This window comes from Carettochelys insculpta, chromosome 18, assembly GCF_033958435.1.
Source record: "Carettochelys insculpta isolate YL-2023 chromosome 18, ASM3395843v1, whole genome shotgun sequence".
NCBI lineage: Eukaryota > Metazoa > Chordata > Testudines > Carettochelyidae > Carettochelys > Carettochelys insculpta.
The window spans coordinates 23,994,258-24,008,455 of record NC_134154.1 but is presented as its reverse complement, the minus strand read 5'-3'; the positions used below and the strand labels follow the sequence as shown (position 1 = coordinate 24,008,455).

The following is a 14,198-nucleotide window of genomic DNA, read 5'->3' as shown; positions in this document are numbered from 1 at the left end:
TTTCAAAACAAAACCTCGACCGATGACATTTTTACAAAACCAGAGTCCTCTTTGTTTCTCGCCATCTCCACGCCTAGGGCATGCCGCTAAAGGAGCTCAGGCCAGGTGCGCAGAGGGAGCTGGAATCTAGCCAGCACAGTTAACAACAACACAAGGACAGTTCCACAAGTGTGTCACACAAGGCAAGCGTCCGCACACTGAGCCTGGGTGGGGAAAGGGCTAACTGTGTGCGTGACTTCAGCAGCTCACAAGAGAGGGGTCAAGGTTCTAAGAATGGGCAACCCCTACGGGTGTCTCTCTTCAGCCCAGTCCTTCTGCGCTTGCTGCCCTTATCTACCTGGCGTCCTTACACCCTTTACCTCATGGACTGCAGCCGCCCTGCCCCCAGATACACACCTGTGTGATAGATCCCTCCTTCAGAGACCTTGCTGCCACTGAGATGTCAGGCGTGCGCCTTAGCTCTTCCCTGGGAATCTCGTGGATCGATCTTCCTGCTTCCTTCACAGTGGCAATGAGGCCTTCATGAGCCGCTTTCATTTTCAAGGGCGCGAGGCTCTCGTGTGGCCTGACCTTGTAGGCGTCGGGCAGGTCCTTCGGTGGAGTGTTTTCCCTCTTGAGCTGTTTGGCTTCTCGCCGGAGGTAGTCCTCGTGGCCCTCCACGTAGGATCGCGGGATTCCTGCACACCCCCCAAGCAAGTAACACCACAGTGTGATCCTTCAAAGAAGCAGGCTTATGCAAATGCTGTGCCTTTGGCCCCTATCAGGCTGCCTGCTCTGTGTGTGTGGTTGGCGGGGGGGGGGGGGTGTTGATGGAGGTCTCCTGCAGTGTGAACTATACAGCCCAGGCAACCCCACAGATGCTGGATCTCACACACCAAGAGTGGGACTTTTCAGAAACGCTCTGCATTGGCTCAGCTCCGCTCTGAGAGGCAATTTTACCCATGCCTTCCACAAGAGCAGAGTGAGGCTGACATCTATGGCTCAGTTCTGGAAAGCTTACCCTTTCCAGGCAGCAGGTATTACTATTATTGTGAATACCTCACTCTTACTGGTCCCTTTGCTTCGGAAGATCTCAAAACACTTTAAAAAGAGGTCAGGAAGATTGCCGCCCATTTTACAGATGGGGAAACTGAGACACAGAGGAGGGGTGTAACTTACTCAGGGTTAGCAGCAGAGCTGAAGGTAGACCTTGAGGCTCTTGAGTCTTAGTACAGTGCTCTACCCACTAGGACTCACTGTTTCTCCAGATACTGTCTAGATCTGTAATACTGTACTGGTTCTACATTCACAACTCAGTCCTTAGTTCCTTCAGCTCTAACTGCAACCAGAGTTAACCCATGGTGCTCAGCTGTACATGAGAAAATTTCAGAAATCATGGGCTAGCCCCCTACATAGCTACCGCTTGATGCGGACACTTGCCAATAGTACCTTGTGTAATTGAGCCCCGGATATGATGCTGGTCCTTTAAGTTATGGGGACTGTGTCTGTCGGGTGGGATCGCTCGCCCCATTAGACCTAGAACAGGTGAAAGAGAACAGACAGAAGGTAACAAGACGACGCTCTCCTGATATCTGCTGACACTTTCATTATATTTTAGAGGGACACTGACTATAGAAAAATCTTCTGTTTTTTAAACTTTTTCTGCAGTGTTACTAACACCACCTGGGATTAATGTGACAATGGCTAATGGCATACTGGAGATGCATTAGGAGAAGCATTTCCAGCAGATCTAGAGAAGTGATTATTCCCCTCTACTCGGCACTGGTGAGGCCACATCTGGATATTGCATCCAGTTCCAGACCCCCCAGTATAGAAAATATGTGGATGTACTGGACAGGATTCAGCAGAGGGCAACAAAAATGATTAAGGGGCTGGAGCACATGACCTATGAGAAGAGGCTGAGAGATTTGGGCTTATTTAGTTTACAGAAAAGAAGACTGAGGGGTGATTTGATAGCAGCCTTCAACTTCCTGAAGGGGAGCTCTAAAGAGGATGGAGACAGGCTGTTCTCCTTGGTGACAGATGGCAGAATAAGGAGCAATGGTCTGAAGTTGCAGAGGGAGAGGTGTAGGTTGGATATTAGGAAAAACTAGTTCTACAGGAGGGTGGTGAAGCACTGGAACGTGTTACCAAGAGAGGTGGTGGAATCTTCAGCCCTAGAGGTTTTTAAGTCCCAGCTTGACAAAGTGCTGGATGAGATGATTTAATTGGATTGATCCTTCCTTAGGCAGGGAGCTGGACTAGATGACCTTCTGAGGTCCCTTCCAGTCCTAGGATTCTATGCTTTCTAAGCAGCTAGCTTCCTTTTCTCCTTTGGAACTGCTAGTTTACTTCTTGCACTTGGGGAACCCAAAGGCCAGTTTCCCTTTGTTTCTAGTCAGTTTCCCCTTCTTGTTTTCCTACTATTGCTGCCCTGTTTAGATTCCAAACCCTGAAAGGGCAGGTTCCACTTTAAAGAAGGATATGTGGGCCCAGACTAATTATCTTCTCTTAAAGGGTTTGTTTTTTTTTGAAATGCACGTATGTCAGGAACACCCAAAGTGTATGGCTAGATGCCAACTTCGCCAGCCAAAATCTGATTATCCAACCATTAGATAAGCAATTAGGTAAAGTTTTAGAGAATTTTAACTTCAGAACTGCATCCCTCCCTGCTTTATAAACTAGAAACCCACTTTGCCCCTCTGCCTGCAAAATTTTCATGCATTTTCGATCTAGAGCAGCGGTGGGCAACCTGCAGCCCGTTGGGGTTCTGTGCATGGCCTGTGAGACGCTTTGTTTACTGTTCTGCAGGTTTCGGTCCACATTTCCCCCCTCCTGGTATTACTAAAGTGACGAGCAGGAAAAGCAAGGGCACGTACAGCAAGGCGTGTGCTGACTGCACACCACACAGAGAGCCGCGTGCTCCCTCTGCAGCCAATCAAAGCACTGCCAGGGTTCAATCAGAACACCTGTCAATTCTAAATACGCCAGCGCAGTTAGCAAAACTGCCCTATCCCGGCTTTGATAAGCTTGCAGCCCATTGAGACGGAGGAGGGCCACTCATGTGACCCACTCACTAGCCTGATTGCCCATTGCTGATAACCTTGGTAAGGGTTTATTTTCTGCAAGCTCTCTGACAGCTAGAATCAGCTGCTTGGGTCCCTTCAGTGGTTACATCTGGGACTGCCATGCGGAGATGCGGGCCTGACAACCCTGCTGAGAACTGCAGCCTGTGTCAACAGTGTAGAACAACTTGGCCATCTCCGTGCAGAGCACAAAGCACTGGTGCTGGGAAGCACAGATGAATTAATACCAATTTTCCTGCAAGTTCCCACTGTATTGACAGATCCAGACCAGAGATGATACCACTCACGCAGACTGACACAGACACGCAAGCATGCAGCAAAACATGCACTTTCAGTCCAGATCTCTTATTTTAGATGAAATAGGAGCCAGAAGATCCTATGGGACGCCACGTAGCATGTTGCCCTCCTGCAAAACAGATGGTCCCCACTCCCACGGCTGTTGGCAGACTGGGAGAGTGCTCAGGACTGGAAATGTACCGCACCATTTTCACCCCAGCAATTGACAACCCAGATGGTGCTGCTGAAAAACTCCCGGGACCCACCTTCGATGCTAGTGGATGACAGATCACGCACTGACAAGCCCCGGCTGATCCGCCCCTCCATCATATCATAGGTTCGTTTGGTACCAGCCGTCTCATGAGAAGCACCGGCACTTCTGTTGTCCTCCTTGGGGCACTGGGAAACACTGGCGCCACCTGAGAAATAAAAGAAGGTGACGGAACCAAAGCAGCACGAAGCAGGGCATGTGAACGAGGGAGGCTGTTCACTCTCATTGAACGTCTGCTAAAGGCTCAGTCCCACCGGAGCAAGTCCCACAATTCAGGCTCTCTCGACATTACAGTGTGCTGCTGGGTGGCAGGAAATTCAGCTGCCCTCTCCCCCCATCTGCTCTGGATTCCAAATTCCACCGCCTCACGTTTGGGCGAGAGAGCAGCCTGCAAGTGTTATAGAGCAAACTCAGCTCCGGGGTAAGCAGCTGAAACTCCCACTGAAATTAACCCTGTGGCACTGTCTCCTGAATACACTGAGTTTGTGATCTCGGCCAGTCTCTCGAACGTGCATTCCCTAGAGGATAAAAGCAAAGTGGAAAAGCCTTTAGCATCAAAGCGAACACAGAGAACACTCCAGTTATACTACCATAACCAGGATGGACAAACAACTCGAAGACAAAGGAGCCTGTGAAAAAGCCAAAGCCCCGAAACAAAGGCTGGTGGAGAAAGTACAGAATCAAGCCAGAGATTTGAATGAAGCCTCAGATATTGGCTGCTGCTCCAATACAACATAGACTGTCAAACGAAATGATGGAAATTCAAGATGGTGAGGCCCGCTGGGCTATTAAAGCCATCTCCCTCCCAAAGCAGTGCTGCTCGATACTGCTCTGTTGCACCTATATTTTGTATTTCCAAGATGGGGCTCTTCCTTTTCCCTTTGGAAGTCTGTTTTACAGCCCTGTGCGGGGGCGGGGAGCCCCACAATTCACCATTGGATTTACATCAGTGAACCCTGTGGGCCAGGGTTCCCTCTAATTTTTCCGTCCATGGGAGGAATAAATTTTGTTATGTGCGCCAAGGCATGCACAGTTGTGCACCATCTGTATAAAAACATACCGCTGGCTGTGGGCGCTCTGCTAATCAGCTGGCTGGCAGCTGAATCTCTGCTCATTGGCCACCCAATGCTCAGTTTACATGGAACATTACTGCAGGCACATTATTTCCTCCATAATGGAACTCACTCCATATTTACAAGGCAGTTTATGACACAGCCAAAAGCCTAAGGTTTATGTAACAAGTTCCAAGCTCCACAACTGGCTCACACAAGATAAACTCACTTCCTGTTATCCGTGGACTAATCTATCTGCCAAGGACTGCTAGTGTCCTAACCCTTTTCCTTCGCATACACCATCTCTAGGACGACAGACAGAAAACACAGGAGCAGTTTAAAACATTGCTTAGATCACAGTGAGTTTAGGAACAAAAAAGTTCTCTTCTGCAACGTCGGTAACGATTAAAGCAAGCTTATTACAACACAACCCCTCCGCTATCACCTTCTGCAATCACCATCCAATCAAACCTACAGGGCCTTGGAGAAACATTTTGGGAAATAAACGGTGAATTTCAGTCTCCCTCTTGGCTGCAGACTCACTGGACATGAAAAAGCAGTGGCTGATATTTAAAAAGAAGCCCCTCATCTTGAGACACTGGAAGGGGGTAATGTTGCTGTATGATGTTATCAAGGAACATCTGTTCCTAACAGCTCTTCCACAGAAAGGAACGCTGGCCTCCGTACTCTTTGTTTCACGTGTTCGGGAAGGAGGGGTGGGGGGAATAGAGTAAAAAGAAAGAAAATTGCTCAGAAAACATGTCCCTTGTGTGCAGAAACCATTAGCAATCACATGCAGAATGAGAATACCCAATCTAGCACAATTCAGCTTGCACATGCTACAGGATTTTGTCTCATTAGAGCCCTTTTATTTGTAAGTACCCTCATGGCACTAGAGAACTTGCAATTTTTTTTCCTTCCTGCCAGAACTCATAATCACTCACCATTTAATTGAATTTAATTTTTAACTCATTCACTACTGCATTTGAATCACTGTCCCAGGATAGTCTAGGCCAGTGTTTCCCGAAGCTTGGTACGCGGAAGGATTTCAAGATGTACGTGACAGAAAATGACTAAAAATCAGTAGACAAGCACCAGGATGGCATTGCATATGTCAACAAGGCTAACATCCCGAAAGGGGAAGGTGAATGTTTTAAGTTTGGGAAACACTGGTCGAGGGGAAAGGAGACCATCAGCAGGGAGATGGATAGTAGGTGGGAAACTGAGGCATGGAAAGAGTCCATGACTTACTCAAGGTCATGCAGCAAGTCTGGGAACAGAATTCAGGCCTCAGGAACAGGGTTCCCTCAATTGTTTTCCATCCATGTGTGGAATAAATTTTGTTACATACACCAAGGCAAGCGTAGCTGTGCACCACCTACATAAACACATGCTGCTGGCTGTGTGCGTTGTGCTTATCAGCCGGGTGACACCTGAACGTCTCCTGGACAGCCACCCAAGCACTCAGCTTACAGGGAACGCTGCTCATGAACGCAAGCTCAGGGCCCGAGCCACTTGTACGTACTGCCACGCGGGGTTAGATGTTTGTATGACCGCTCTGAAGGGTAAGAAAGAGTCACTATCCTCATCATTGTATATACAGTGTCACATGAAGTCCATACATAAACAGGCCCAACAGCCCCAGGGTTTGGCGGGAGGTGCATCTGTGGCGCGAGGCATGTGGAATTTGGTCCCCAGCCTGCCTTTGCAGTTCCTTCTCTCCCTTTTGTAATCCTCCCGGGTCTGACGAATGGCTCAGGCAGCTGATCCAATGACAAAACCAGCATTTGGCCTGGCAAAAGACTCTTGCTTTTCTCCCCACAGCAGTGCGATTTTTAAGGTCAACTCTTTGATTCCGAGTGCTGGCTAAAGAGATCCAGCTCTCCTTGTGAAGACAGCTTGGAAATATTTCCGGCATGGTTTTCTGGCACTGATTCTGCCAGCTCTGCCCGAGGCCACATCGAGCTCAACTGGGGCAAAGTTAAGCACTGGAAGGGAGAGGATTAGAGCGTTGCTTTGCATGCTGGGCACTGCATAAGCTGCTCCTTCTACCCAGCGCAGGAAGGGCACTGCAGTACAGGACAGTCCATGGAGGTGGCACTAAGCCTAGATTTACAAGCCGTCCGTAATGGTGGGGTTTTAACCCTTGTGCCGCAGGCCCAGTGCTCCACGCCCGTTGTGAGACAGTCCAGCCACTAGCTGGGAGCTGTGGGAGCTCCAGGACTCATGGTGGTTAAAGCTCAGCAGGGCAGGCTATGTTTTTGCACTCTAGCTACACAAAGTTGCATGCAGAGCTCCTGGAAATCTGGCTATCCGCATCAGTTGCTGAGTGCTGACTGGGGCGGAAAAGCTAGCCCTGCCGGGGCGGTGCTGAGCCCCCCGGCCCATCTGGGCCTGTGCTGACTGCAGCGTGGCTGACCACAGGGCCTCGGTCTGTCAGTGGATATATAGGTGCACACACCAAGAGACCAGCTCTGGAACAAAACCACACCACCACTCGCGGGCCAGGCCTGTAGTTTGCCACTTCAGGCTCTCCCCTCATGCTTCTGGTTCCAGAACAGAGACACCCACTCACAGACACCCCCATCCACAAGCGCCCCCAGGAGCCCTCACCTGGAGACAGGAGGTGGGGAGGCAGTTCCCCATAGCAGCAATGAGTGGCAAAGGAAGAGCCAACCCGAGCCATATTCTCTCTGGCGGCATCTTCCTCCACCCAGGACCGTGGCCATTGCTCCACACTGGGGCTTCCTGCTAGCAGCCAAAGCGTCACCCCCCCACCATAGCCCCTTGACTTTGTTTTATGGTTGGCCAGGCAACAGTGACCATGGATTAAGGCCGGAAGCTGCTGCTCTCTGCAGAGGGAGGCAAGCGGTGGGGGAGCGACAGGGCAGCAGATCTGAGAGACAGCCAGGGAGGCGGGCAGTGCATGTGAGATTAGGATCTGGGCCTGAGTCATCTCTGCCTCACACTCAGAGCAGAAGCCAGGAGTCTGTAGGGCACGCTGCTCAGGCGTGCTCTGGCCAGGCAGCACCGACAGGCTGCCAACTCTCCCACCGTGCACAGGGCCATGAGCAGTGTGCAATGGCGGGGGTGCCTGGAGGGGCTGCCTGTGAGCCTCACCTCTGCGTCTCTTTCCTGGAAGCAACCTGAGCGTGGGAGCAACACGCAGTGTGACTTTCAGGCCCAGCCCTGCCATCCCGTTGGCAGGCTTGAGGGAAGGAAGTAACAGCTGGTTACTGAGTGGCGACGCTGTAACCAGCAGCGCCCCTCTGTACTTCGCAAGGAAGTGCTGGGACCTGTGCAGGGTGTCAGGGGTTGGCAGTATCATCTAGTGGCGATACTCCAGTTTGGAATGCCTACCGGCAAGACTGCAAAGGCCATGAGGCCTAGGGGCCACAGCCCAGGGAATGTCAGCCATTAGTGAGAGACCAAGGACTGCTTTGCCTAGCAGTCTTACTACTGGGTCAGGGTCACCTAGTGGCAAGCATGGGGGGGTACCTGGAGCCACCCTGCTCCACTAAGCACTGACCCTGGGGCTTTCAAAACGGGGTACAGGTCCCAATCCTCCCAAGCTGCCCACCATGACCCCAGTCCCTCCAGTGCTGGCCCTGGACGTGGACACAGGGCGCCTCGTTCCCTCTGCTCTGGCAGCTCCTTGACCACGCCGTCCCCTTCAGTTCCCACAGTCGAATGGCTTCCTGTGCTGCAGCTCGGGGACTCAACAGCAGCGGCCTGGTGTCCGGGTGGCTTCTGGGAAGGAGCCTGCTGCCTGACTGCTCTCCTCCTGGGTCAGCCCAGACCCAGCTGGGCTGCTCCCTTCAGACCATTCCCTGCACCGTTCTACTGGGGGTGCACACAAAATTGATTCTGCACATGGATGGGAAAAGGTCAGGGGGCAAACAGGTACCCCGCATTAGAAGGGGGGTGCCAGTTAGTGCCCGGGGGCGGGGGGGGAGATTACACTGGTGGAAAGCAGACACCACGGCCAGTCTCTCAGTCGTGTGGTGGGATGCGTGTTCGCTAGGCCCTGCCAACGCCCTGTTTCCCAGGTGCAGGCTGTGCTTCCTCCCAGCACTGGGCGGCAGCCAGTACCTGTGTGCCCCTCAGGCCTGTCACCACTTGACTCGCCCACACGGCAATCAGCCAAACTACAGCAGCCTCCTGCATGGGGAGCGGAGCCAGAGGCTCCTCGCACCTGCTCTCCGCTGCCCTTTGGCCCTGGGAGTCACCTGATGTGCCCTGGCGGGTCTGTGGCAGCGCAGAGGATGGAACTCCCAGTCTTGCGCACTAACCGCTAGGCCGGACTCCAGTGGTCAAGGCCATCCCATACCCAGGGAGGCCAGCGGAGTCTGAAGGCCGAGTTTTGACACGAGATGCCCCTGTCCTGAGACCCCGGCTGCCCAGCAATCCCTTTATACAGTTCTCCCCTAGACATGGGGAGCCAGGGGTGCAACGGTGTTTGCTGCAGGCCCCATGTCCCTATGGGGCTGACCTGACATCAGCAAGCCCAGCTGGAAGGGCCACCAAAGGGCCCCATTTACCTCAGGGCTGGCAACACTGAATGGCCTTGTGGCTGCATGTTCCCCTGGCAGTGGCAGCTCAGAGCAAGGTGCAGCTGCCTGCCGAGGCCCTAGGATGCAGTGACATTGGGCCGGGGGCTTTCAGCAGTGGCACGTTGTCCTGGATCAGGGTGACCCTCACTGGGAGCTGTCTGCCCTTGGCCAGGCCGGGCCCTACCTCCTGCTTTGCACATCCAAGGGAATGTTCACCTCAGCGCAGAGAACCTGCCCAGGAGGGGTCCACCAGCTCTTAGTCAGGGCCACTCGAGGTGCAATGGCTTCTCCGGGGCATGGGGGACCTCAACCCCAGAGTCAGACGCCCTCAGAGACTCCCCAGAAGTCTCTTCAGAGGGACTGCCCTGGTGAAGGGGCCAATCGAGGGCAGGACCCCACCGTGCATTGGAAGTGTTCTGGGGCATTCCACCGTGCACTGGAAGTGCTGCTTCTCCACACACGGGGCTCCCCCGCTGACGCCAGGGGCTGCAGCACGCCACCGCCCAGAGCTCTGGAAATGCACACTGGGTACCAGAAAGGTGTGCAGTGTAACGCCTTCTCTAGCTCCCAAGCATCAGTGCGTGAACCTGACGCCCTCCGTCCCCCACACAACAGAGAGGATTCCAGCTTACCGTCATAGGAGAGCACGTGGCCTTTCTTCCCTTCGTAGATGACATGTCCTTTGGGCAAGGCCTCCTCTCTCACCTTCTCTGCTCTGCCAGGGCTGTCTTCTCCAATGAGTCTGGTAATGGTTCCTTTGTACAGCACTTCAGCCGGGGTGCCCTTGGAAAGCCACCAAGAGCCATATTTAACTGTGTCACAAGCAATTAAGCGAGAAAGCAGCTCTCACACACAGGGACGCTCTGTTCCAAAAGGGAGGGGGCAGAGGAGAGAGCACAGCTGAACTCTGCTTCCTGTCAGGGCCAATAGCGAGAAATGTGCAGCTTAATTATTGATGAGGACAATAATGAGGAGTGGTAAAAGGTCTGTGATTTGTGGGGGCTGCTGGGAAGAGACGGGCGAGCACAATGCGGAGATAACAGGCGGTGCATTCAGAGGGTGTGAGGAGACTGAGCCTGCCTTTCATTAGGTCCAGTTACAGAGCCCTTCAGGCGCCTGGCCAGTGGGCAAAGCAGGAATGCAAACTCCAGCCCAGGCCGCCTGGTCCGGCCACTGGCACTGTTCAAAGCCGGTTTCTGTACATCCCGCTGGATTGAAAGGACAGGCACGATCACATCTCTGCCTCCCTGGGGGCCGCCTTAGTCGTGGCCAACAGGGCTACAGCATTTTCCTGTCCTGTGGGACTGCTCTCCCAGACTAATACCGCAGGGCATCTCTGATCACAGAAACTTCATCCTTAAAAGGGCAGACAACCCGGCGGCCGGGGCCCACTCCTCGCTCCATCACTCCAGCCTCTGCCAGCCTTACGCTATAGGCGCAAGTAGCCTGACAGGTGGAGAAGAGCGGAGAGTCAGGCCCCTAGCTTTGCTCTTAAGAGGACCAGCTTAGGCAACTCATCCTTCGCTGCTGCTTTCTTCCTAACACCCGTGCAGACAGCTTCGGCGGGAGATTGAAAAAGGCATTTGGACGCCCAGTTCCCAGTAGGGGTAACGGAAACCACTGGGGTATAAAATCCCATTTAACTGGTTAATCAGTTCAGTGGAAGGTTGAACTAGTTAACTAATGAAAGGCGGGCCGGCTGGGTTGGAGTGACCTCCACAGCTGCAGCCCTCCACGCCTCCCTGCCTGTTGGGGACCTGGCCTGTTCCAGCCTGGCTGGAGCTTCCCTATCCATTGCTCTGCAGCAGGTGGGCGGCACTCCAGCGTGGCTGGAGCAGGCCTGGTCCCTGGCATGCCATGGGAAGGTGGACAGGCATGCTCCAACCCAGCTGGAGAAGCCTCTGTCTGTGCCAAGGTGGCCGCTCCAGCCCAACTGGTCTGGAGCCATCTCTGCAGCCACTCTCCCTCATCTGTGGACGGAGACTGCTCTGGCCAGGGTGGAGCACCCCCACCCGCAGCAGCCCAGTGGGGACAGACTAGGCAGGGGGCTGCTCCAGCCCCTACTGGCTAACCACAAGCGGTTAGCCGTTAACAACCCTAAAAGCCCGGTGTTCAAATCTTCAAGAAAGCCTCGACTCTCCTGCTGCCAACCCTTCCGGGCGCGTCTGGGTTTGGGGGCTGCTCACAAGAGCTGATGCACAAGGGGAACTGACCAGCCTAGTTTCATGATCCAAGCTGGAACGAGATGCACAAAGCATTAAGGGTGAAATTCAGATGAGGAACTCCGGGAAGAACTTTCCCTGGACTCTTCAAATGGGGCGCAAAATTCACCCCAGGGCAGAGCACTAATACCAGCAACCTTCAAGTCCCATGTAAGGGCTTAGCACCCAGGCCCTGTGCTGGCTGTTTGCACAGGAGACAATTTGCTCTGTACGAGTGCTGGGCTGGCTGGAGCCAGGAATCCAGCTGTAGAGAATTCATCCCTTTTTTCTGTCTGGGAATTATCTGTCAACAGATTTAGATTTTGGCCGCATTTAGTTACTTGGACTCATCTGATGAATGTGAATGTCTCCTTAGAACAAATTTCAGCCTTAGGGGATGCTTGTAAATGATTTACTAGGGTGCAGCCGCACCACTGTTAAAGCCCTTACATTGGTATACCTTATTCCCCTGCCCCTACGGGAGTAGCCCCTCGAAGCTGATACAGCGGAGTCAACACTAGAGGGTGTACTGTTTGATCTATATGACACAGAGGCAAGGAGAAGTTCTGTTTACATGCTGGCCTTGCTCCCGATTTCCCCAAGCTGCCATCTGAGTGGCTGCTCTCTTCTGGAGCGCACAGGACCGAGCGAGCATGGTAACGCTCCCTCACCGCAGGTGCCCTTACAGCCTAGCAAGCCAAGCATGGGGTGCGAGGAAGCAAAACCAACCTGTGTCCTGCAGTTCCAAGCTAAAATCCAAACAATGCTCGTCACGCCAGAGGACCAGGCCCCACTGGATGTGACGTGATGTTTGTGCTACCTTAACTGGCAGGGGAATAAGGAACCTGATTCTAATGTCAGCACTCCAGCGTCGTGCTGTTTGGAGGTTACTCCAGTGCATCAGGACAGAACGTCCCATCTCCCTCCCTCCTCTTTCAGTGGGTCTCTGCTTCTTTTTAAGCAGTCAGCCCCGCAGTTGTGGAGTTGCTTGCTGCAGGGACTGGCCAGGCTGCGTCAGTGGCCAGGTTTCAATGCCCTGATTGTTTGCTCTGACCCAGGCTCACAGAAACGCTCAGTGCCAGGTGAGTTCCCTTCCCACAGCGGACGTGCCTGCAGGGGATCTGAAAGGCAGTGATGACAGACAGCTTGGGAGCAGAGTGTGCCCTATTCAGTACCAGCCTTCTGGGAACTGGAGGAGTTATTGGAGACCAAGTCTCAGCCGCAGTGCTGGGAGCTGCCACAGGCATCCAGGGCACTGCACTTCCTGTCAGGAGAGTACACAGGATGCCACCGGGAGGCGTCTCCGGCACTGCTCCGAGATGTCAGAGCCCTTTGGCCTGCAGGGTAAGCCATCAGACACACTGCAGAGGCCTAGCACCTTACAGCTCTCACAGCTACTCTCCTGCTGAGTCAAACCGGAGAGGCAGCTTCCTTTCCTGCTGTTCCCTTGTTTCTTAGATGAATACAGGAATTCTACATCAGCTAACGAGCTGGCTCTGAAACAGCGTCTAACCAATTTGTGGCTAGGACCTAGTATTTGTGAGAACTCTCCCTGCCAGTTACCCTCTTTCTCCCAGCCCCGGATCCCGTCTTGAAGTCACCAGACAACTGGAAAAAAAAAAATCTCTGTGCTTAGTAGTGGCTTTCTAGGGCTGACCGATAGCCAGCAAAAACTCCCCAAGGGAAACCGACTGTTTCTGTGCTCTCCACTCAGTGCTGAGGAGTAACTCACATGGCAGAATTATCACCCCCTTGGCAGATGCTCTTCCCAAGATGAATGACAGAGATTAAAGGCAGAGTGCAGGCATGCTGGGCTCAGGACAGGCCTAGGAACGTGCTGCTACAGCCATGGAAGGAGCCTTACTGCATTCATTCCTCAACATCATTATGGCACCTGCCACTCATTCTCTTTAGCTGGCTTGGTCTCCTCCTCCCCCAGTTCACCCACTATCCTATTCTTCTCTTTGCTACACAGCACGGCAGCAAGATTAGAACCCTACCTGACTGCACCCACTCCCGGGGTTCCCAAGAACAGATACCAGGGTGAAGGCGGTTTCAAACGCACTGCTGGTGACCTGTTTACTTCTGCCTCCCACCAGCCTTCACTAATGGAATGCAACTGACCTGCAGCTCAACCGTCCTCCTCTGTCTTGCCCTGCAGCCCCCCTCCCTGAAGCCCCCATTCCCTTTCCTGCCCTGCTGGGACAGACTGGGAGGCCACCGGGGATGCATGGGCTGGTGGTTGCAGATGCTCAGCTAGGAAACACCAACTCACCCCAGGAGGAGCTGAACTCACCTCTGCAGAGGTGGACAGTTACCCACTGCACCTACCCTAGGGCAATTCATTTACCCCCTCTATGCTTAGTGGTCTGAAAGTCCTCCTGAGCGGTCTGCCTAAAGAGGGTGCTGTGATATCCCCTGGACCCAGAGTCCATCCCTAGCAACAACAAACTGCAACCGTTTCCATGACAGAGGCAGGAGCAATCCTCTGACATTTCTGTTGGGGAGGCCCAGGTTGGCTATTAGGGAAAACTATTTCCCCAGGAGGGTGGGGAAGCTCTGGACTGTGTTACCTACAGAAGGGGTGGAATTTCCATCCCTAGAGGTTTTTAAGTCCCAGCTAGACAAAGCCCTGGCTGGGATGATTCAGTTGGGATTGGTCCTGCTTTGAGCAGGGGGTTGGACTTGATGGCCTCCTGAGGTCCCTTCCAGCCTGTGGATTCATTCTATGTGCACCTGGAGAGCGTCTGCTCTGACAGCCACTCCTCCTTCCCAGCACA

At 53.3% G+C, this 14,198-nt stretch overlaps 1 protein-coding gene across 13 annotated transcripts in view; it reads right to left on the bottom strand.

Annotated features, from left to right (window-relative positions):
• Positions 1-14,198, bottom strand: part of NCOR2 (nuclear receptor corepressor 2) — a 446,369-nt gene that overhangs the window by 34,902 nt on the left and 397,269 nt on the right. For all 13 annotated transcript variants that reach the window (XM_075012373.1, XM_075012370.1, XM_075012376.1 and 10 more), the window contains 4 exons: positions 9,850-10,000; positions 3,608-3,760; positions 1,429-1,515; positions 397-677 (listed from right to left, as the gene is read on the bottom strand). In XM_075012373.1, the coding sequence (XP_074868474.1) occupies positions 397-677; positions 1,429-1,515; positions 3,608-3,760; positions 9,850-10,000 (672 nt within the window). The remainder of the gene's footprint in view (positions 1-396; positions 678-1,428; positions 1,516-3,607; positions 3,761-9,849; positions 10,001-14,198) is intronic.